At 34.0% G+C, this 25,749-nt stretch overlaps 1 protein-coding gene across 5 annotated transcripts in view; it reads right to left on the reverse strand.

The window, feature by feature from the left end:
• ADAMTS6 (ADAM metallopeptidase with thrombospondin type 1 motif 6) overlaps positions 1-25,749 on the reverse strand; it is a 336,164-nt gene that overhangs the window by 69,066 nt on the left and 241,349 nt on the right. For 4 of the 5 annotated variants that reach the window (XM_087443329.1, XM_087443330.1, XM_087443331.1 and 1 more), the window contains 5 exons: positions 21,290-21,423; positions 19,579-19,702; positions 18,976-19,056; positions 3,901-4,064; positions 3,335-3,473 (listed from right to left, as the gene is read on the reverse strand). In XM_087443329.1, the coding sequence (XP_087299455.1) occupies positions 3,335-3,473; positions 3,901-4,064; positions 18,976-19,056; positions 19,579-19,702; positions 21,290-21,423 (642 nt within the window). Of the gene's footprint in view, positions 1-2,574; positions 2,664-3,334; positions 3,474-3,900; positions 4,065-18,975; positions 19,057-19,578; positions 19,703-21,289; positions 21,424-25,749 lie in introns of all 5 variants that reach the window. The other variant, XR_015555122.1, reaches the window with a different exon arrangement.

Genomic DNA, 25,749 nt, shown 5'->3' on the forward strand with positions numbered 1-25,749 from the left:
GAGAACATTGTGAGATTGCAATAGAAAGTTCTTTGAGATCTTTCTTGTTTTCTCTTTTTCCATTTTTAAAAGTTCTGGCAGCCTCAAGACACCTAGCACTACCCTGGAAAGATGAGAGTGGAGTATCCCGTTTAAGAACTGACTTTGGTATTGATCCTTAGCTCCTGAGTGAAAACTAGATAGAAATGACTTTATCCTGAAAGATAAAGTCTCTTTATCTTTCCCTAACTATGGAACTATGGGTTCCTTAACTATGGATGCAGTTCCATTTACCATTACCAAGCACATGACTCTGGCTCTCTAGTTTGATCAAGATTCCTGAATCCTAAGGGATTTTACTTCCCTCAATCATAAGCCTCCTGTATGTAAAGCACTTGAGGTTAAAAGTGGGGTATGTATAGGAAGAACAACTCCAATAATTGATATATGCATTCTATATCCTAGGAAATATTTTCCACCTATTCAAAGTAGAGAAAATAAAAGAGAAGAGCTTGGTTTTACCTATCCATGCTAACTAAAATTATGCTGTCTCTCTCAGGCAATCCCTTTGCTCCACCTCTTAAGAAAATTAGCAATTCTAAACACTCATTTCTCACCCCGGAAAGAACTAGCACAAATATATGATTGCCAAAATAATTCCTTTTGTTCATTCACTCATCCATAAACATTTATTGAGTGCCTAGTATGCTCCAGACATGGTTCTAGGTGCAAAATGAGTCTGGTGGGATGCACAGACTTCAGTGATAAGATGTAGATTCTATGTGTCTAGAGGGCTAGGTTTCAGTTTCTCTGTCAACCAAAACAAGTAGTACTCAAACTTGAGCGAACATCAGAATCACCTGGAGAGGTTGTTGAAACATAGATTTTTGGGCCCCACCCAGAGAGTTTCTATTCAGTAAGTTTGAGAGGGGGGCCCCAAAATTAACATTTCTAATAAATTCTCAGGTGATATTGATGCTGCTGGTCTAGGGACCATACTTTGAGAACCACCTACCAAGCAAGACAAATTGCAGCTCTTTACACTATGCCCACCAACTTTCAAGCACTGTACACCTCTCTTCCAAAGAAGGCAATGGCCTCATGAATGCTGTCACATCACTCACAACTGAGCAGAATTCCGGTTCCAAGAACCACCTCAAGTATCTAGGATCAGTAGCTCCAGAACAGAAGAAAGAAATATAAAGAAGAAAGAAGAGAAAATTCTCCCTCCAGGGGCTTTTCTTTTTCCTCATGTATTTTTGTTTATTTGTTTGTTTTATCCCCTATCATAAGAAATCACTTTTGTATTATGATTTCTCAATACAAGTGCTATGGAAAAGAAGACGACTTGTTTAAGATTTTTCATAATTCTTTACTTTCATAAAATCATAGGTTTTCTTCTAAATTCAGTTCTCCTGGTCTTTTTTTTTTTTTTCTTTTTTGTAGAACTATCTCCTTTTTGAACAAAAGAATCATAGGGTTAGAAGGAACATTGAGAATTCACATAATCCCTCCTTGGCCTCAGACAAGACTGTGTCTAAACCATCCCCAAATATAGCAATTTTCAGTACAAAGATGAACAGGCACTAAGAATTTCCCATTCAACATTCTGTCACATACTTGAAGATACTAATATACTTTCCCTCAGCCTTCTCTTCTCCAAGCTAATCAACCTCAACATTTAGACTTTCCTCAGTAGATTTCCTAAACTTTGAATTATTTTGATTCTTCTTTAATAAGTTTATCCCATCTTACTTCAGGGCCTGAATTATGTATATATTGTTATCAAGAAACTTTTTTTGGTATGTGAAAATGAGGAAATTAATTTATAGATTGAATAAAAAGGAATTTAATTGGAACAAAGAAAGTTATATCATAAATGCCACTAAAATATAATATAATGGCATTCACTTGAACAATTAATTTCAAATATCCTTTATTTTATTAAAAGAAATAGTAAAGCCCTATAGTTTTTTAAACTTTACATTATAAATCACCAGCCATTTCACACATAAAACGGATGGGAATTAGAAATCTTTTAAAATTTGCCACAAATTATACATAACCACATTTCATGACACTTCACATAGGAGAAACCATTATTACTCATTTGCTTTTTTGTTTTTTTAGTTGGTATAGTGTTTACTGAAGTTCGAGTTGTAGTCAATCAATGATTTAATTCTATATGAGTCCAAAAATACTGAATCCATTACATGATAATCATTTCTGTGAAAATAATTTCTCCGATTCAAGCCTTAAGAATCAGAGGTGTTTAGAGATTCAACGAGTACAGGACAAGATAGGATAAAGTCCATGTTAAATCATATGTTTCTGAGTAGTTTAGAAAGGGAAAATAGGTAATACATTGGAATACGGGGTAAAATGGGATGATTCACTTTATTTCAATTTCTCCCATTCTAAATATCACTATTCAAAATTTAGTCTTTGCTTTTGGATGGTGACGTGCTCTAGTCCAGCCTAGGCCTGAGGGATGGGTTTGTTTCCTTGCCTATTGGGATCAAGGTGTACGGTGGAGGCGATGCATTTAGTCTCCAGAGAGAAGGAAGATGCTGCTTGCACAGCACTTCTACTCACCAGTCCATGCAGCAGCAAGGGTGTTGGCTTTGAAGGAAGCCAACTGTCCTGCTCTCCCAGCCAGAGGTAAAGAATTGCATTGGTGGCCACTAGAGGGAGGAGGATTAGGAATAGAGTAAATTGTGGGGAAAAGGCACCCATGAAAAACGCACATGGGACAACCAACACATCACCAACCACCGCCTAGCAGCTACCTCTCTGAGGGACTATAATGGGGTCAGCATACACCATTAACCCAGAGACCCAGGCACCAGTAATTATTGTAGTTTCCCAGTATATAGTCCCTTAACTTTGATGGCTGGAGAAGGGAGTTTGAATAGGATTGTGGGAAACACACAAGCACACAAACACAAACACACAAGCACACAGACATACATTCTCGTCCCCCATTACAAGAAGTTGCATCTGTGCCGTCTGATTCTTGCTCATTTTCTTATTTAAAACTCTTGATGTTCTTTACCAAGAATGCGTTCACGAAAAGCAAACAGCCCACCTTCAAGATAGTCTTGGGAGAAGCACCAGCAGAGACACTCATTGTGCCAAGATGAATTTTACCAACAAATCTGTACAAATTACATGAGGTTAAAAACAAACGGAATATAATATAATTAAAGCAAAGTTTCTTTTGCTAAATTACAGCTTGAAGCAAACCTGCAAGAAATGTTTCCAATTAGCTTCTTTAGCAAACACAAAGCATAGCTCAGAATATGTTGTGCTTTCCATCCTGCCCTCTGGGTGGGCTGCCTAGTGGGTGTCTTACCTCCAGCACAAGTAGCTGAGCATTCTGACCAAGGCTGATGATTCCATGTAAAGCCAACTTCATTGTCTCCACTGCCAGTCCGAGTGATGGGAACGTTGAACTTATACCTAATTCCCAAATTCTGTTCCTGAAGCAGAACCTGCCATTGAAAACAACTGGTGAAGATAATTAAAATACAATGAGCCTTCATTCAGATATTTATTATTTCTTTTGAAGAAGAAAATGTCACGAAGTAAGCCTCATGGGAAATTTAAGACAACTTTTAGAACACATGCACTTATATTGAACTTTCTCCTTCCATTTTCATGGGTAATTTGGAGCCATTTCTCTCACCTGCCTTATTTGGTTATAAAAATATTCAAGCAGGCGTTGAAAAGATCAAACAGTCATATGGAAAGAGCACTGTGGCCTTAACTTTACACATATTTTACACACTTAGGCAAACCATTTTACCTTTATTTACATTAATTTCACCACCAGTAAAACAGAGATAATAAAGCCTGCCCATTTCTACCTCACAGGGCAGATTACAAACAGCAGAAATGAAGTGGCAAAGACACATTTACCATGACAATGAGATTTTCTGAAGTTGGACCTAGAGCTTCCAAGGATTCTGGTTCATCAGTCGGTCTCTTGTAGTGAAAAGCTGTCCCAGCAACATCAAACTTCCTAGGCCAGTCAATAGTCCAGGCACCATTAATATAGTAATCATCCCCTTCAGATTTTAAAGCTAAAAAAAAACACAGTCCACCTAAAAATGTGAAACTTCATTTACCGCAATGTCACTGATTAACAACTGCACTATAGTGCACAATGAATTTCCATTTCCATTTAGAGATGGGATTCGTGACCATTTTCTTAAGTACAAATTAAAACAGTAATTTCCCATGTGACTGTCAAGAAGATATTAAGTATTTATAATGTTACTGATAGAAAGAAATGAAAGATTTATCTGGAGAAATAAACATGTGCAACTAGCAAAGAAAATTATGACAAAAGGAATAAGTGGGGATGGGGGTAGGGAGGTAGGGAGCAGACTTTCCTATCCAAATATTAAAACAGTAATTATATGAGCAGGGGTAGGGAGAACCTGTGGTACTGCACACAGACTAACAGACAGAACAATGGAACCAAACAGTTAAGAAATAAAAACAAGTACCTACAGGATTAGTATATGACAAAGTAAGCACCTTAAATTAATAAAAGAAAGACAACAAGAAATGGAACTAAGATAAAAGACTAGCCTTTTGACTAAATAAATAAATAAATATTGCTGAATTTATATCTCAATGTTTATATAAAAATATATAAAGAATGAATACCAATATATAAGAATAAATACCACAATTCCACTCTTAAGTATATATCTAAAAGAAATGAAAATAGGTACTTAACAAATATTTGTACACATATATTCATAGTAGCACTATTCCCAATAGCCAAAGGTGGAAACAACCCAAATGTCCATTAATGGGTGAATGGATAGAGAAATTGTGGTATATACAATACAATGGAATCTTATTCAGCCATAAAAATGAATGAAGTATTGATACATGCTTCAATGAAGATGAACCTCAAAAACATTAAGCGGAACAAGCTAGACAGAAAAGGTTACCTATTGTATGATTCCATTTATATGAAATATCCAGAATAGGTAAACCCATAGAGACAGAAAGCAAATTGTTGGTTGACAGGGGCTGGGGAATTTGAAGTAACTGCTTCCTTTTGGGCTGATGAAAATATTTTGGAATGTACTAAATGCCAATAAATTGTTTACTCTAAAATGGTTAAATTCTATATTATGTGACTTTCACCTCAACAAAAACAAAGTTAAAAAAAAGAGAGAATAAATGCCAGATGGTTAAATATTTAAATGTAAATATAGTTAAATCATAAAATGCTAGGAGAAAATGTGGAAAAACATTTTTTGTTTGTGTGAGGAAGACTGGCTCTGAGCTACCATCTGTGGCTAGCTTCCTCTATTTTGTATGTGGGTCAACAGCATGGCTTGATGAGTGGTGTAGCTCTGCGCCCGGGATCTGAACTTGAGAACCTGGGGCTGCTGAAGCAGAGCGCACGGACTCAACCGCTATGCCACCAGGCTGGCCCCAAGGGAGAACTTTTTAAAAAATAATATTGGGATGTGAAAAGCTTTTCTAAGCATGATTTAAAAACTGAGAAACTATGAAGGAAAAGATTAATAGATAAACATGCATAAATTTTTAAAACTCCATAAGAAAAAATGTATGAAAAAAAGTTAAAAAATATGTGACAGAAAAAGGGGTTATTATTAGCACTATTCTTCAAAAACTACTATAAATAAATAAGACTGACAATTTTAATAATGATTATCATGATTTGACAATGACAAACATGTCGGTTTAATGTTTTGTTAGTACGCTAGTGTCTTCAAAAACTTTAATTTATCAGGCCAGATGAACAAGCAGCTGAAAAGGACTTAAAGGTCATGGTGCAGAGCCTCTGACTCTCTGGACCTCCACCACTCCTCCCTAACATTATAGACCATTTTAATTCCCCCACCCTCACCTGCCTGGCAAATATACTTGTACTTTCTTGACTTCAGATATGTTGTAAAGATTGATTTAATTGTTAAAAATAAATCTAATTAACGTGTTGAGATAAGAACATATTAACCAATTTTAAGGATTGTTTAGTCTTAAATTTTTCTTGTACTTTAAAATTTTTATTTTCAACACTTACATTGGTTTTCTGTCTCATTTAAAACATCAAAATTACTTAGGTTATAGAAGGACATTTAAGCCTGTATAATATGAAACAGTAAAAACAAAACAAACCCCAGCAGCCTTGAATTCTCCCTCAATTTGAGGTCTCACTCCCCATTTTCTCAAGTACTCGAAGAAGGGATTCTAACTCACTTTTGCTGGTACCATAACGTAGTTCAGAAAAACATCAAACATTTAAGAAGGACTGAATAAGAATTTACTAAGGGAGGAGGACGTGGCATTATGGACAGAGAATTATCAAAGGGGAAAATCTAATGTTAGAAACCTTATTTTTGTTTTGAGTCTTGCTGATACAGAAAAGAATCCAAAATTATGGTGTAAAAATAAAGAGGTCTTTTTTTTTTTTTTTTTGGTGAGGAAGATTGGCCTTGGGCTAACATCTGTTGCCAATCTTCCTCCTTTTGCTTGAGGAAGACTGGCCCTGAGCTAACATCTGTGACAATCTTCCTCTAGTTTGTACGTCAGTTGCCACCACAGCATGGCTTGATGAGTCGTGTAGGTCTGCACCCAGGCTCCGAACCCATGAACCTGGGCCACCGAAGTGGAGTGCACCAAATTTAACCCCTATGCCACTGGGCTGGACCCTAAAGAGGTCTTTTTATTTATTCTATTTTATTTTTTGGTGAGGGAGATTGGCCATGAGCTAACATCCATTGCCGAACTTCCTCTTTTGTTGTTGAGGAAGATTGCCCCAGAGCTAACAGCTGTGCCCATCTTCCTTCATTTTATATATGGGACGCAGCCACAGCATGGCTTGATAAGCGGTGTGTAGGTCAGCGCTCGGGATCTGAATCTGCAAACCCTGGGCCACCAAAGCAGAGCACATGAACTTAACCACTATGCCACCAGGCTGGCCCATTTTTACATTTTTATTTTATTTTATTTTTTATTTTATTATTTTACTTTTTTATTTTATTTTATTTTATTATTTTATTTTATTTTATTTTATTTTATTTTGGTGAGGAAGATCAGCTCTGAGCTAACATCTATGCCCATCTTCCTCCACTTTGTGTATGGGACACCGCCACAGCATGGCTTGAGGAATGGTGTGTAGGTCCGTGCCCAGAATCTGAACCCGCAAACCCTGAGCCACCAAAGTGGAGTGCGTGAACTCAACCACTACGCTACCAGGCTGGCCCCGAAAGAGGTCTTTCTAAATAAAGGAAGGAAGAGCCTGATGATATTGGTGTTCTATCTAAAGATGCATTCTAGATGTAGTCTTATTTTTGAAAGATTTAAAGAAAAGTGAATGATATTTTAAAGGGAATAAGAACTCATCCAGGTCTTACTAGGGGCCTTTTGAAAGTCTAAATCTGTCTCAGAGGATCACACATCAAATAAATAAAATTTCCACTTCTTTCCATGTTGAAATAACTGGTACTGGACTTGCCCTTCAACCGTAAATGACTAGAAAACTCACAAAATACATGAATCAGATGTTCTTAGAAATTGGCCAGGACTGTGATACATGCAACAAGGTAAGTCGTATAATCTCTCTAGCTTTCTGCCTGGAGGCACTTTCTGTCAGTGTAGAACCAGAGAACCCAAGCAAAGCATGACAGTCTCATTGAGTTAGAAAACAGAGGTCAGAAATTGGGAAGGCTAAGATAGCTGGAAACAGCAGGATTAGAGAACTAGAGTAGAAGGATGGAATCTGTTGATGAATAGTAATCTGTGTATGCATAGGATAAAATTACATGAACCAGGCAAGAAAACCACTAGGGACCTATAAGCAGAAAAATTTCAGAGCAAGATTCAAAGTTTCAACCACTATGGCATTCAGTAGAGACCCAAGAAGAATCATGCCTTTTTATTAGGGCTGAGCAAACTCTAGAATAAAGGCTACTCTGGACTCATCCAAAGAAAGCTCAAAAACAAGCCTCAAAAGGATTAAGCTCATCTACAAGTTACTTAACACATTTAAAGGAAGAAAACAAAATCGAGACTCTCAATATAAAAATATTCACAATATACAACATCCAATGAAAAATTACTACAACCCCAGAAAAGGTACTAAGTGAAACAGAAATGAGCAACCTACTCGACAAAGAGTTCAAACAAAGAGTGTTAAGGATGCTCACCAATCTGGGGAGAAGAATGGACGAACTCAGTGAGAACGTCAACAAAGAAATGGAAGATATAAAAAAGAACCAACCAGAAATGAAGAATACAATAGTGAAAATGAAAAATTCACTAGAGGGACTTAAAAGCAGAGCAGAGGATACAGAAGAACGGATCTGTGAGCTGGACTAAAGACTAGAAGAAATCATTCAAGCTGAACAGATAAAAGAAAAAAGACTTAAAAAGAGTGAGGACAGTCTAAGGGACCTCTGGGACAACATCAAGCCACTAACATCCGTGTTATAGGTGTCCCAGAAGGAGAAGAGCGAGACAAAAGGGGCAGAGAATCTATTCAAAGAAATAATAGCTGAAAACTTCCCTAACCTAAGGAAAGAAACAGACATCCATGTACAGGAAGCAGAGAGCACCAAACAAGAGAAACTGAAAGAGGTTCACACCAAGACACATCATAATTAAAATGTCCAGAATTAAAGATAAAGAGAGAATCCTAAAAGCTGCAAGAGAAAGACAAGTTACATACAAAGGAAACCACATAAGGCTATCAGCTGACTTCCCAGCAGAAACCTTACAGGCTAGAAGAGAGTGGGACAATATATTTAAAGTGCTAAAAGGAAAACACTTACAGCCAACAATACTCTAACCAGCAAAGTTAACATTCAAAATGGAAGGAGAGATCAAAAATTTCCCAGACAAGCAAAAATTAAAGGAGTTTGTCACCAAGAAACCAGTACTACAAGAAATGCTAAAGGGACTTATTTAAGGGGAAAAGAGATGACGAAAAATAGGAAAAATTACCTATTTCCATGATAAGAGGGTAAGGGATACAAATGCAAAAAAATTGAGGTTAGGGTCGGCCCTGTGGTGTAGTGGTTAAGTGCACACGCTCCACTGCTGGCGGCCCGGGTTCGGAACCCTGGGTGCCCACCGACACACCACTGGTCAGGCCAAGCTGTGGTGGTGTCCCATATAAAGCTGAGGAAGATGGGTACGGATGTTATCTCAGGGTTAGTCTTTCTCAGCAAAAAGAGGAGGATTGGCATGGATGTTAGCTCAGGGCTGATCTTCCTCACACAGACACAAACACACTAAATAAATAAAATAAATAAATTTTTAAAAAATGAGGTTAGATATGACATCAAAAACATAAAATGTGGGAGGAGGGGAGAAAAAGAGTAGAGCTTTCAGATAGAGGTCAAACTAAAGAGACCATCAACTTAATATAGATTGCTATATACGTAGGTTATTGTATATGAACCCCATGGTAATCACAAAACAGCGAACTATAATAATACACAAAAAACTAAGAGAAAGGAACCCAAACATAATACTAAAGAAAGCCAACAAACCACAAGGGAAGAGAGTAAGAAAAGAAAGGAACAGAGAAGAACTGTTAAAACACTGAGGAAAAAACGTTAAAAAATCGCAATAAGTACATACTTATCAATAGCTACTTTAAATGTCAATGGACTAAATACTCCAGTTAAAAGGCATAGTGGGGCTGATTGGATAAAAAAACAAGACCCATATATATGCTGCATACAAGAGACACACTTCAGACCTAAAGACATTCACAAACTGAAAGTGAAGGGATGGAAAAAGATACTCCATGCAAATGGCAATGAAAAGAAAGCTGGGGTAGCAATACTCATATCAGACAAAATAGACTTTAAAACAAAAACTGTAACAAGACACAAAGAAGGGCACTACATAATGATCAAGGGAATAATCCAACAAGAGGATATAACACTTGTAAATATCTATGCACCCAACACAGGAGCACCTAAATGTATAAAGCAATTATTAACAGACATAAAAAGAGAAATGGACAGTAACACAATAATACTGTGAACAGTCCACTTACACCAACGGATAGATCATTCAAACAGAAGATCAATAAGGAAACATTGGCCTTAAATGATACACTAGAACTGATGGGCCTCGTAGATATATACAGAACATTCCATCCAAAAACCAAAGAATACGCGTTCTTTTCAAATGCACGTGGAACATTCTCCAGGATTGATCACACATTAGGCCACAAAATGAGTCTACATAAATTTAAGAAGATTGAAATAATACCAAGCATCTTTTCTGACCACACGGTATAAAACTAGAGATCAACCATAGGAAGAAAATCAGAAAAGCCACAAATACATGGAGATTAAACAAAACGCTACTGAATAACAATTGGGTCAACGAAGAAATCAAAGGAGAAATCAAAAAATACCTGGAGACAAATTAAAATGAAAATACAACATGCCAGAATTTGTGGGATACAGCAAAAGCGATTCTAAGAGGGAAATTTATAGCAATACGGGACTATCTCAACAAACAAGAAAAATCTCAAATAAATAATCTAATAAGGCACCTAAAGGAACTGCAAAAAGAAGAACAAACAAAGCCCAAAATCAGTAGAAGAAGGGAGATAATAAAAATCAGAGCAGAAATAAATGAAATAGAGACTAAAAAATAATAGAAAAAATTAATAAAACCAAGAGCTGGTTCTTTGAAAAGATAAACAAAACTGACAAACCTTTAGCTAGACTCACCAAGAAAAAAAGAGAGAAGGCACAAATAAGTAAAATCAGAAATGAAAGAGGAGAAATGACAATGGATACCTCAGAAATACAAAAGATTATAAGAGAGTACTGTGAAAAGCTGTATGCCAACCAATTGGACAATCTGGAAGAAATGGATAAATTCTTAGAATCATACAATGTTCCGAAACTGGATCAAGAAGAAATAGAGACTTTGACTAGACCAATCACCAGTAAGGAGATCGAAACAGTAATCAAAAACCTCCCCCCAAATAAAAGTCCAGGACCAGACGGCTTCCCTGGTGAATTCTACCAAACATTCAAAGAAGACTTACTTAATACCTATCCTTCTCAAACTCTTCCAAAAAATTGAGGAGGGGGGGAAGCTCCCTAACTCATTCTACAAAGCCAATATTACCCCGACAGCAAAACCAGACAAGGACAGCACAAAAAAAGAAAATTACAGGCCAATATCACTGATAAACATCGATGCAAAAATCCTCAACAAAATACTAGCAAATCGAATACGACAATACGTTAAAAAGATTATAAACCATGATCAGGTGGGATTTATTCCAGGGATGTAGGGATGGTTCCACATTCACAAATCATTCAATGTGATACACCACATTCATAAAATGAAGAATAAACATCACATGATCATCTCAATCGATGCAGAGAAAACATTTGACAAGGTACAGTATCCATTTATGATAAAAACTCTGAATAAAATGGTATAGAAGGAAAGTATCTCAACATAATAAAGGCCATATAAGACAAACCCACAGCTAATTTCGTTCTCAATGGTGAAAAACTGAAAGCTATGCCTCTAATAGGAACCAGACAAGGATGTCCACTCTCACCACTCCTATTTAACATAGTATTGGAAGTCCTAGCCAGAGCAATCAGGCAAGAAAAAGAAATAAAAGGGATCCAAATTGGAAAGGAAGAAGTGAAACTGTCACTATTTGCAGATGACATGATTTTATATACAGAAAACCCTAAAGAATCCACCAGAAAACTTTTAGAAGTAATAAACGAATACAGTAAAGTTGCAGGATACAAAACCAACATACAAAAATCAGTTGCATTTCTATACCCTAACAACGAAGTAGCAGAAAGAGAAATTAAGAATACAATCCCATTTACAATTGCAACAAAAAGAATAAAATACCTAGGAATAAACTTAACCAAAGAGGTGAAAGAGTGTACACGGAAAACTATAAAACATTGCTGAAAGAAATTGAAGAAGACACAAAGAAATGGAAAGATATTCCATGCTCTTGGATTGGAAGAATTAACATAGTTAAGATGTCCATACTTCCTAAAGCAATCTATAGATTCAATGCAATCCCTATCAAAGTTCCAACAACATTTTTCACAGAAATAGAACAAAGAATCCTAAAATTTATAGGGAAAACAAAGACCCCAAATAGCTAAAGGAATCCTGAGAAAAAAGAACAAAGCTGGAGATATCACACTCCCTGATTTCAAAATATACTACAAAGCTATAGTAACCAAAACAGCATGGTACTGGCACAAAAACAGACACACAGATCAATGGAATAGAATCGAAAGCCCAGAAGTAAACTCACACATCTATGGACAGCTAATCTTTGACAAAGGAGCCAAGAACATACAATGGAGAAAGGAAAGTCTCTTCAACAAATGGTGTTGGGAAAACCGGACAGCCACATGCAAAAGAATGAAAGTAGACCATTGCCTTACACCATACACAAAAAGTAACTCAAAACGGATTAAAGACTTGAATGTAAGACCTGAAACTGTGAAACTTCTAGAAGAAAACATAGGCAGTATGCTCTTTGACATCGGGCTTAGCAACATATTTTCAAGCACCATGTCTGACCGGGCAAGAGAAACAATAGAAAAAATAAACAAATGGGACTACATCAAACTAAAAAGCTTCTACACAGCAAAGGAAACCATCAACAAAACGAAAAGACAACCTAACAATTGGGAGAAGATATTTGCAAACCATATATCTGATAAGGGGTTAATCCTCAAAATATATAAAGAACTCATGCATCTCAACAACAAAAAAACTACCAACCCAATTAAAAAATGGGCAAAAGACCTGAACAGACATTTCTCCAAAGAAGATATACAGATGGCCAACAGACACATGAAAAGATGTTCAACATCGTTAACTATTAGGGAAATGCAAATCAAAACTACAATGAGATATCACCTCACGCCTGTCAGAATGGCTATAATTAACAAGACAAGCAACAAGTGTTGAGAGGATGTGGAGAGAAGGGAACTCTCATACACTGCTGGTGGGAGTGCAAACTGGTACAGCCAGTATGGAAAACAGCATGGAGATTCCTCAAAAAATCAACGATAGAACTACCATACGATCCATCTATTCCACTGCAGCGTATTTACCCAAAGAACATGAAAACACCAATGCGTAAAGATATATGCACCCCTGTGTTCATTGCAGCGTTATTCACAATAGTCAAGACTTGGAAGCAACCTAAGTGCCCATCAAGGGACGAATGGATAAAGAAGATGTGGTCTATATACACAATGGAATACTACTCAGCCATAAGAAACGATGAAATCCAGCCATTTGTGACAACATGGATGGACATTGAGGGTATTATGCAAAGTGAAATAAGTCAGAGGGAGAAGGTCAAATACTGTATGATCTCACTCATTAAGTAGTAGATAACAACAACAAACAAACACATAGAGACAGAGATTGGATTGGTGGTTACCAGGGGGGTGTGGGTGGGGGGAGGAAGGCAAAAGGGATAATTAGGCACATGTGTGTGGTGATGGATTGTAATTAGTATTTGAGTGGTGAACATGAGAACATGATGTAATTATAGAAGTATAATGACGTACACCTGAAATTTATACAATGTTACACACCAATGTTACCGCAATAAAAAACACGTTTCTTGTAAAAAAAAAACAAAAAACAAACATTACTACAAATGGAAAAAATGCAGAAAAATATGACCCAAATCAAGAAGAAATTCAAGTAAAAGAAACAAACTCAGAAAGGACAGAAATTATGGAATTAGCAGAAAATAACTTTGAAACAGCTATTATAAATATACTCAAGGATTTTAAAGGAAAACAATTATAATGAGAAGAAACTGGAAGATATATATAGATGGACGCTCAGATCTATACAAAGAAAGGAAGTATGCCAGATATGGTAAACACGTAAGTAAAAAGAGAATAATTTTTCTTATTTTTAAATTTTTTAAAAAGATAACTGACTCTTTAAAACAAAGATAATAACAATGCATTGTGGAAAAGTAAATATGGAGAAGTAAAATGTATTTTTAAAAAACAGCACAAAGGACAGAAGAACACAATGGAAGTAAACTGTTGTAAGGGATTTGCATTATAGACAAAATGGTGTAATATTATTTGAAGGTGTACTGTGATAAATTAAAGACGAACTTTGTAAACTTTAGAGCAACCACTAATTAAGTAGAACAAAAAAGTATAGTTAATAAGCCATAAGTAGAGATCAAATGGAATACTACAAAACACTTGATTAATCTAAAAGAAGACATAAAAGGAATTTTCACTTGATTAATCTAAAAGAAGACATAAAAGAGAAAAAAACACAGAGGACAAAGCGGAAAATCGCAAGATGGTAGACTGAAACCCAATGATATTGATAATTACATTAAATACAAATGATCCAGACAGGAGTTGGCAAACACCGGCCTACCACTTGTTTTGTAAATAAAGTTTTATTGGAACACACTCATTCATTTATGTATCATCTATGTAAGTTTTCACACTACAATAGAAGAACTGAATAGTTGAGACAGAGACTACACGTCCTGTAAAGCTGAAAATACCTGGCCCTTTAAAAAAAAGTTTGTCAACCCCTCCCCCATATAGAGATTGCAATTAAAAAAGCATAGATTGTTAGACACAATAAGAAATCAAAATCAAACTACATGCAGTCTACAAGAGACATATTTTAAATTCAGAAACACCTACATGTGAAAAGTGGATGAATGTAAAAAGATTTACCACGCAAACGCTAATCAGAAGAAATCTGGGTAGCTAGATAAGTATCAGACAAAACAGACTTTGGGTCAAAGAATATTATCAGGTATAAAAAGGAACATTTGATAATGATAAAATGTTCACTACATCAAGAAGATATAAAAATTTTAAAGATGTATACACCTAATAACAAAGTTTCAAAATAAATGAAGCAAAATTTTACAAACTAATGAAAGAAATAAATTCACAAATCTAGTTGGAGATTTAAACATGATTTAGTAATTGCTTAAACAAGAAGACAGAAAATAACTAAGAATATAGAAGACTTGAACAAAACTAGCAACCAATTTAATCTAATTGAAATTATGGAATAATAAAACCAATAACACCAAAATATACATTCTTCTCAACTGCACATGGAACATTGCACATGGTAAGATAGACCATACGCAGGCCATAAAACAGACCTCAACTAAAGAACTAAAATCATACAAAGGATGTTCTCTGCCCACAATAGATTTAAACCAGAAATCAGTAACAAAAATGATCTGGGAAACTCCCAAATATTTGGAAATTAAATAATACCTTCTAAGCTATAAGTCACAAGGTAAATAAGAAAATATTTTAAACTGAATGACAATGAAAATACAACATATCAAAATATGTGGGATGAAGTTAAGGCAGTGCTTAGAGGGCAATTTAAATGCAAAATGCTTATTTTAGAGTAGAAAAAAGATTTCACAAATCAGTAATATGTTTCTATCTTGAGAAGCTAGAAAAATAACAAAAACAAAGAGAACAGAAAAAATAATAATAAAGAAGAGTGGGAGTCAATGTAATGGAAAATGGATAAATAATAGAAAAAAATCACATAAACCAAGAACCAAAGCTTGTTCTTTGAAAAGATCAATAAAATTAATAAATCCCTCACTACAATAATCAAGAAAAAGAAAACACAAATTACCAATGTTAGAAATGAAAGAAGAGCCATCACTACAGATCCTACAGACATTAAAAGGATAGTAAGGGAATAATATGCACAACTTTATGCCAATAAATTCTACAACTTTATACTATTACAGAAATTGAATTTTTCATTACAAACTTCCCACAAAGAAAACTCCAGCCCAGATGGCTTCACAGTTGAATTCTATCAAACATTAAGAAATAATACTGATTTTATTCAGATTTTTTCAGAAAATAGAGGAGAAAAGAACACTGCCCAACTCCATTTATGAGGCCAGGTTTATCCTGATATCAAAACCAACAAAGACATTACAAGAAAAGACTACAGGCCAATACCCCTTATGAACATAGATGCAAATATTCTTAACAGAATATTAGTAAATCAATTGTAGCAGTATATAAGAAGGATAATATATTATGACAAAGTGGTTTTAATCCCAAGAATGCTGGATTGATTTAACATCTGAAAACCAATCAATGCATTTACTATATTAATAGGGAAGAGGAGAAAAAAAATAACACATGATCATGCAATAGATTCAGAAAACTTCAACATCATCCATTCATGAAGAAAACGCTCAGAAAACTAAAAATAGAAGGGAACTTCCTCAATCTGATAAAGAGCATCTACATAAATCTTTGAGGTAACATCATATTTAATGGTAAAAAACTGAATATCTTCCCCTAAGATCAGTAACAATGAAAGGATGACCAGTCTCCTCATTCTATTCAACATTGTACTGAAGGTTCTGACCACTATTATAAGGCAAGAAAGAAGAAATAAAAGACATAAAGATTGGAAAGACAGACGGAAAACTGCCTTTGTTCAAGCATGACATGATAATTTATGTTAAAAAGAAAATCTACAGAACAACTATTAGAACTAATAACCAGGTCATAGGACATGAAGTCGATACAAAAAGAAATCAATTGTATTGCTACATAATAACAACAAACAATTCAAAAATGAAATTAAAATTTTAATACCATTTATGATAATGTCAAAAAGCACAAAATATTTAGTGATAGACTTAAGAAAAAATAGGTGCAAGACCTGTGCATTGAAAAATAAACTTTGGTGAACAAATTTAAAGATTAAATAAATATACAGGTAAATCTTTTTGTGGATTGGAAGATAATGTCTTAAAGATGTCAATTTTCCCCTTATTAATCTACAGCTTCCATATACAGTTTTGGTCAACAACAGATAGCATATATGATGGTGATCCCATAAGATTAGTACCATATAGCCTAAATGTGTAGTAGGCTATAAACAATGCATTTCTCAGAATGTATCCCCGTCATCAAGTAACGCATGACTGTAATCTCTTTGTAGAAAGTGGTAAGTTGATTCTAAAATGTATATAGAAAAGTAAAGGATCTAGAAAAGCAAAAATAATTTTGAGAAAGAAGAACAAATTTGAGAATCTAATGTTCCTATTTTTAAGACCTACTGGAAGGGTCTATTAATCAATACAGTGTGGTTTTGGTTTAAAGATAGACATATATATCAACAGGAGGGAATAGAAATAGATCCATACATTCATTTTCAATTGATCTCTAACAAAAGTGCCAAGGTAGTTCAATGGGGGAAATGATAGTCTTTTCAATAAATGGTGCTATAATCATTGAATTCCAAATAAAAAAACTGAACCTCAACTCTATTATACTTTATATGAAAACTCAAAACAGACCATATATCTAAATGTACAAGCTAAAACTATAACTTCTTGAAGAAACATTGAAGATGATATTTGCAACCTTGGGGTAGGTAAAATTTCTAAGGTAGAACACAAAAGCCCAAAGTATAAAAATATTAATAACTTTGATTTCATGAAAATTAAAAGACATCACTAAGAATAGGAATAAACAAGGCACTGACTGGCAGAAAATATTTATAAAACATATATTTGAATACAGACTTGTATCTAAAATATATAAAGGACTCTTTAACTTGACAAAAAGAAAAAAATTTAAAAACAGGCAAAATATTTGTTTAGACACTTAAAAAAATACCTATATGGGTAAAATTAAAAAAACTGACAATATCAAGTATTGACAAGGATGTAGAGCAACTGGAACTCATCTACATTATTGATGGCAATACAAATGATACAACCACGTTGGAAAACAGTTTAGTAATTTCTTATAAAGCTAAACATGTACTTATCATTTGACCCAGCCATTTTACTCCCAGGCTTTTATCCAGCAAAAATGAAAATATATGTCCACACAAAGCTTGTCTATGAATGTTCAAAGAAGTTTTATTCATAATAGTCAAAGACTAGAAATGACCCAAATATCCATTAACAAGTGAATAGATAAATTATGGTATATCCACACAATGGAATATTATTTGGCAATAAAAAGGAATGAACTTTGGATATACTCAGTAATATAGATAAATCTCAAAAATGTTATGCTGAGCAAAAACAAAACTCGTACATACATATAGTATGTACGAGTACATACCATATGATCACATTTACGCAAAATTCCAGACCAAATAAAATATATAATGTCAGAAAAGAGATCAATGTTTGCCTGAGGCTAAGGCTGGGGGGATTTGACTGCAAAGACAAATGAGACAATGTTTTGGAGTCATAGAAATATTCTATGTCTTGGCTGTGGTATATATGTATATATCATATACCATATATATATATTTATTATATGTATATGTGGTATTTATATATATATAAAATTGTCAGTACTCTTTGAACTGTATACTTATTATGGATGCATTTTATTATATACAAATTATACCTCAACAAAATTTACTTTAAAAAATCAAATAACCAACCCAGTGAAGAGTAAGCTATAAACTACTACTTTTTTGTTTAGTTCTTACACATGGTCTTATTAAACTTGGAACTTCCTTAATTTTAGCATGAAGTGTTCTACCTTAAAGCAGTATGTCTTTTCCTTCATGACACTGTGCTGCTTTTCCTCATTAATTTTTTTTTTTTTTTTGAGGAAGATCAGCCCTGAGCTAACATCCATGCTAATCCTCCTCTTTTTGCTGAGGAAGACCGGCTCTGAGCTAACATCTATTGCCACTCCTCCTCGTTTTTTTTTTCCCAAAGCCCCAGTAGATAGTTGTATGTCATAGTTACACATCCTTCTAGTTGCTGTATGTGGGACGCGGCCTCAGCATGGCCGGAGAAGCGGTGCATCGGTGCTCGCCCGGGATCCAAACCCAGGCCGCCAGTAGCGGAGCGCGCGCTTAGCACGGGGCCGGCGCACCCTCATTAATTTTTAAAATCTAGCAAAATGTGTTACTTACCAATATAGTTCTTTGACATGGCAACTTCTCTGACTTCAATATGAACAGAGCCTCTTGGTATCTGCACTACTTCCATGTAGCCTGGAACACAGAAGACAGCGAGTAATAAGTAGCATCTGCAGCCTTAGTCAGAAAATGAGTGTTAGTAACCATTCAGTTATAACAGTTTCCTTATTCTTCCACTCTTGCTTTGACTTTGCACTCTATAAATTATGAAATATGGGCAAATTCCCCTTTGGGTTCATGAATACATCTAGAGTATTTTTCTTTTTCTCTAAAATTATCTCAAGATATCTTTAAAGCCTCAAAATATATAATATTGGTTCACGTTTTTTTCCTCAACACACAGCCCTCACATTAATGCTCTGTGGGAATTCCCATCTTAAAGAAACATGGCTAAATGATGTCAAGTAGAAAGGAATATTTCCTTAAAATATCTTACATGAAGCCACATTTAATACTTAAAGGACTGAAAGCAGTTTGGAGAAAAACATTGTCTGCCTAAATAAAGAAATTTAAAAATAAGGGGGGAAGGCAAGTCAAATGTTTTGGCTATTCCAAATACACCAGAGGTGTGAGGAAGAGTTCTCTCTACACACTCACCTCCTCTGGGCAACGAATCATTGAAGAACCCTTCAATGGCATCGCATGTGCTTCCATCCCCTCCACAGACTCGACATCTATCTTCCCTAGCATCGGATCCCAAAATATTATCACAACCTACGTGCTGAAAACAGAGAAGAATATTCAGTGTGTGAAAAAGAGGAATTCTTGGAACCATAACTAATCAAATAAATATAATTTGTTTATTACCTGTTTTTCCAATAAAGGAAATCAAAACAGGAAATATTTTCCTCTTTCCACTTTTACCTTCACTCTCCAGTAGGTTCTGGCTAACACTTTCCAACACATATGTTTAGAGAAAAAAAATTCTGATTTCCCAGGAATGTATGTCTATATTTTTAACCTGGATCTCTTCATTTATAGATACTATGCTCCAATTCTTAACATATAATTCGTTAGCAGTGGGCTCTTATATCCTCAATCAAGAAATGCAAGAACTAAGAAAAACGGCATATGGTCCTAGACAGGGTTATAACAGCAAAGCATTATGGTTTGCCTTTTCAAAACCACTGGTTCTTTTGGATATCTAATTGTTAGTATTAAGGATTAGTTGTGGAATTCATGCCTGAGTAAATCTTTAAAAATGAATATCTGCTTCCACCAGCTGAATAAAATTGCCATAAACAAAAAGGAGATGTAAGCATGCAATTTTAGAAGCTGAAATTCTACCTTTCAATTTTGCACTTGATCATAGAAATGTGGACTTTTATATTATTTTGGCACTTGAATTTGTATATTTGACCTTCAGTCACTGATACCAGGCATGTACTGTCTGAATAAAACCTATACCTGGGTCTTTGTTATCTGAAAAAAATTTTAATACTGTCACAGAAATAACTTTTTCTTCAAGTAAATAAAGTAACCACACACACACACACACACACACACACAATGGATCATCAGATACACTTGGAGGCAAGTAGTTAGAAGGACAGAAACTTTTGCAAGAAATTATGAGACTAAGTAAAATAGATAGTGTTTTTATCTCTTCTTTCTCAGTTTCTGGGACTTAGTTTTGTGCTTCTCTTTAAAGTAAAACAAAAACAAACAAGGAAAAAAGTTACGAAAACAGTGGTTTTTGTGGCTTTTCTTATTATGATAAGATTCATATATAGGTCTAGGAAAATACCATGGATTTGCTCCTACAACTCACAACTAGTCTGGCTAATTTTCTAAAGTAAATGATTTAATAAGGTAAAGACTAACTCTGTAATGAAAACCATTGTAGATGCTTCAAAAGGACACAAAGTAGGAAGAGCATAACTATTTTACACTGTGAGGAAAAATTATGCTGTGAAATACATCAAATAATCTTCCAGTGAGAACATATGGTAGCCATACAAACAAGAACCGAATCCTTGTTCTCTCTTTTTTTCTATAATCTTGTTCATAAACAGAACAGAAGAATAATGGAAAATTAAAGTCCAAAATATTTTCATAGCTCTAACAATCACTATAAACATAACTAGAACACCAGAATAAATCCTATGAGCACGGTGCTTGAATATGAATGGGTCATTCTACCTCTATCTATATATATTGTCATCCTTACTGGAAATTGAAATTCTCTAAAATGTAACTCTCGTTATTAAAGCTGAGCATAGTATTAATTAGGAGCTACTATATGAGAAAAAAGACAAAAGTCTCAAAAACCCCAACAAAAAGGAGTGGAATTCATAATCTGAGCAACCTTGCATTCTCCGTTGATACAGATATCCAGTGAATCCGCGTTGCACTGAGTCCCATCAATCACCGCAGGGGCACGTTCAGTGTAGAAATTGTAACCTTCAGCCAAGCAGTTTAATGCACAAGGTTTTACCCCACCTGGACAAATATGGTAGAAGAGAAATAAATGAAGTGGTTCTCCTAAGGAATAGTGATTCAATATTACCCATAGCAAATTTACAATTCATATAGACCTCATTCCCTGACTATATATCTAGATGTATAGGTTTCTTTCTTCTTTTGCTAAAATTTTATATTTATTTTCATTGCTTGTGCAACTTGATGGAGGGTCTGCTGAGGAGTTTTAAGGTTTAAAATTTTCAGATATTTCCAATATATATTTCCAATATATTTTAGGTCAAAAGGGATGAAGTGGAGGTACCTGAATGTTGGAAAAAAGTGGATGAAATAAAAACTATTTAAAAAAACTAATTAAGGAAATAAAGTTTAAGGAGGTGTGAGACAATAACCTCATATAAGAAATAGGAATTTCTGCAATATATGTTACTTGTTACTGAAGCTGATACAAAAACTCTGCCACTTCAAGCAGGGATATAGTAGTTGTAAAATAAAACTAAATTTGTACCATACTCCATGAATGTGGCTTTAGCATGGAGATAAATTCTTATGAGATTATCAAATCAAAGATAAATTACAGCATTAAATTTGAATAATTCTTATGAGATTAATAAATCAAAGATAAATATTACATATAGCATTAAACTTGAATAATTAAAGCAATATCTAAATTTTTTTGTGAATAAATGCATACAATAACTTGAGCATTTTCATTTTGTCATGAAATTGTCTTTTTTAATAAGACTGATATGAAAAATAGGCATAAATAGTAGCAATTTAAAAAAACAAGCAAATTACACATCATAGCCTTATAGTACATTGGAAAAGTAGCAATAAATATGGATTTATTTTATTCAGAACAGTACATGAAAAAGCTATTAATAAATATTAATTATTGATTGAAATTATGACTTGAAAGTACTTTCTGTTGAACTTTTATTTCATGAAGTTTAAAACTTAGCCTTATTCTAATTATACTAACAAAATTTCCTTCGAAATAAAGAAGACTACTTCTAACAAAGAAAATAAGGCAGAAAGATGAAATGACATGCCTAGTCTCAGCAAAGGTAGAAACCAGGTTTCTGCAGGGTGAAAGTATGTAAAATAAAAGAGAGAAGACAAGTGAGTGGTGGAGACAATGATAAATTAGAGAGAGAACATTGCGTCAAACATCACTGTTATAGTTGATTGTTGTCATGCAAGAAGATGGCCCAATATTGTCAGACATTCTGTTTTTTCAAGAGAAAATGAAAACCTAGATTTTTTAAATATAAACTCTTCTTGGGAACTCATTCGAGGTTTTCAAAAATCCTGTGGAGGCTAGAACATGTATGTGAGTAAAAACTGGTTCTTGAACTGCCAGGTTATAACCTCTGGCCTAAGTCCATGTTTTATTCCATTTTCAATGTCTACAGGCTATAGAACATCTATATCACTTATAATGTTATTATTAGGCTTAGGTTAAGAATACATTTTGCTATACTGAGCACAGAAAGTAACAAGTAATAAATAAAATAATTTCTTCCTGAACTGATAATCAAGGTATCTATATTTTTGTAAGATTCTTATGAATAAAACTGCTCTAAATTTCCATGAATCTTACTGGGATTGTTTTCATCACTACCCAAATAGTTCTTTTCCCATTTTTTATTGCAATGCTTTGGAATTTCATGTAGTTTTTCATGTATCAGGCTTTAAAAAGAGAACATTAACCTTTTGTTTACTCAATTTTAACATTATATTAATTATGTAAAGTAGTGTCTGACAGGCAGGACATATAAATGCTATGGTTGTATCCCTTAGCCCACTACACTATTTGATGATAATAGGAATAAATTTCTTTTTTTATTGCTGAAGATATGTTCAGCTCCCTCTGCTACAATGAGTTTTCAGAAGAAGTACTGCTATTATTTCAAGAAGGGATTTAAGATGATTCTTTAAATGGAAGGTCACACTACCAATTACCTTCAGTTGAAGCTTACTATGAATTTAGGGTTAATTCACTAAGCACACAATTACATAGATGCTAATTATTAAGTCTGTGAATTATTTGAGACACTTACTTCTTCTCCTCCTACAGTAAGACAAAACAATCCCAAATGTATATGCACCTAATAAAAGTGATTCAAAATACATGAAGCAAAAACATAAAAAAGAAAACAAAGCCAAATAATAGTTGGAGATTTGAACACAGTTCTCTCAGTAATTGATAGAAGAACTAGAGCAGAAAAAAATTAGAAAGAATATAAAAGATTTGAACAACACTATCAGCCAACTTGACCTCATGAATATCTGTAGAACATTATATCCAACAACTACAGAAAACATATTCTTTTCAAGTATATGTAGAACATTCACCAACATGGACAATAGCTGTATCATAAAACAAATCTCAATTATTTTGCAAATTTAAATCATACAGAGTATTCTCTGATCATAATAGAATTAAATTATAAATCAATATCAAAAAATGTAGAAAATATCAAATATTTGGAAATAAAAATAACACAGTTCTAAATAACCCATGAGTCAAAGAAGAAATCACAATGTAAATAAGAAAATATTTTGAATTGAAGGAAATAAAAACACATCAAATTTTGGGAATGCATAAGAGTAGAATAAACCCAAATATATATATATAAGAGCAAAAATTAATGAAAGAGAAAAAAGACAGTAATAGAGAAAAGTATAAAGCCAAAAGTTGATTCTTTGAAAAGATTAATAAAGTTGATAAAGCTCAAGCAAGATTGATCAAAGAAAAGAGAGAAAACATATATTATCAACACATATATCAGAAATGAAAGAGCATACATCACTACAGATTCTACGATATTATACAGGATAATAAGAGAATGTTATGGTCAATTTTCTGACAATAAATTGGACAACATGGAAGTAATAAATTTCCTGAAGACACAAATTCAAAAAATGACATAAGAATAAAAAAAAATCTGAATAGCCTTTTACCTATTAAAAGAGTTGAATTTGTGATAATTTTTTTTTCACAAAGAAAATACCAAGCCTAGGCGGTTTTACTAGTAAAATCTATTCTAAGAAAGAATAATACCATCCTACAAACTCTTTCAAAATAAATAAAGATTCTATTTCTGGAAGCCAGAGTAATTCTGATACCAAAACTTGTCCAAGACATGACAAGAAAAAAATTTACAAATCAGTAACCCTTATGAACATAGATGTAAACACCCTTAATAAAATATTAGCAGTTAAATCCAGTAACATACAAAAAGATTATAAATCATCACCACATGGGGTTTATCCTGGGAATAAAAAGTTGGTTTGACATTATAAAATCTATCAAGTAATTCACCATATTAACAGAACAAAGAAGAAAAATACATATAATCAATACATGCACAAATTGTAATGAAGGGCCAAGCCAGTGCATTAAGGCAAGAAAATGAAATAAGAGGCATAACAATTGAAATAGATAGTTTCTATTTCCAAATAAAATGACTATTTACCAAGAAAATCCTAAGCAATCTACAAAACAACTATTAGACCTAATAAATGGATTTAGAAAGGTCACAGAATACAAAGTAAATACAGATCTTCCTCGACTTAACGATGGGGTTACATCCCAATAAACCCATCGTAAATTGAAAATATTGTTGAAAATGCATTTAATACACCTAACCTACAGAACATCATAACTTAGCCTAGGCTACCTTAAATGTGCTAAGAACACTTATATTACCCTACAGTTGGGCCAAATCATCTAACACAAAGCTTATTTTACAGTAAAGTGTTGAATATCTCATGTAATTTATTGAATACTGTACTGAAAGTGAAAAACAGAGTGGTTGTATGGGTACAGAATGGTTGTAAGTTTATCGGTTATTTTCCCTTGTGATCACATGGCCGACTGGGTGTTGCAGCTCACTGTTGCTGCTCAGTGTCAGGAGAGAGTATCACAGTGCATATCGCTAGCGCAGGAAAAGATCAAAATTCAAAATACGATTTCTAAACCACCATAAAGTCAAAAAATTTAAGTCAAACCATCATAAGTCGGGGACCATCTGTATACAAAAATCAACTTTATTTTTATATACTAGAGCAAACAACTGAAAATGAAAATTTTTAAACCCTATTTATAATACTGTCAGAAAACATAAATTACTCAGCAGTACATTTAACAAAAGATGTGCAAGACCTTACACCTAAAACTACAAAACATAATTGAGAGAAATTAAAGAAAACATAAATGAACGAAGATATATACCATGTTCATAATTCAGAAAATTCAGCATTGTTAATTTATCAGTTCTCCCTCAATTGATCTATAGATTCAACATGATAGCAATCACAAGCCCAGATGTTTTTTTGTAG

Source organism: Ceratotherium simum, chromosome 18, assembly GCF_057802395.1.
Source record: "Ceratotherium simum simum isolate JZ-2026a chromosome 18, ASM5780239v1, whole genome shotgun sequence".
In the NCBI taxonomy this organism is placed as follows: Eukaryota; Metazoa; Chordata; class Mammalia; order Perissodactyla; family Rhinocerotidae; genus Ceratotherium; species Ceratotherium simum.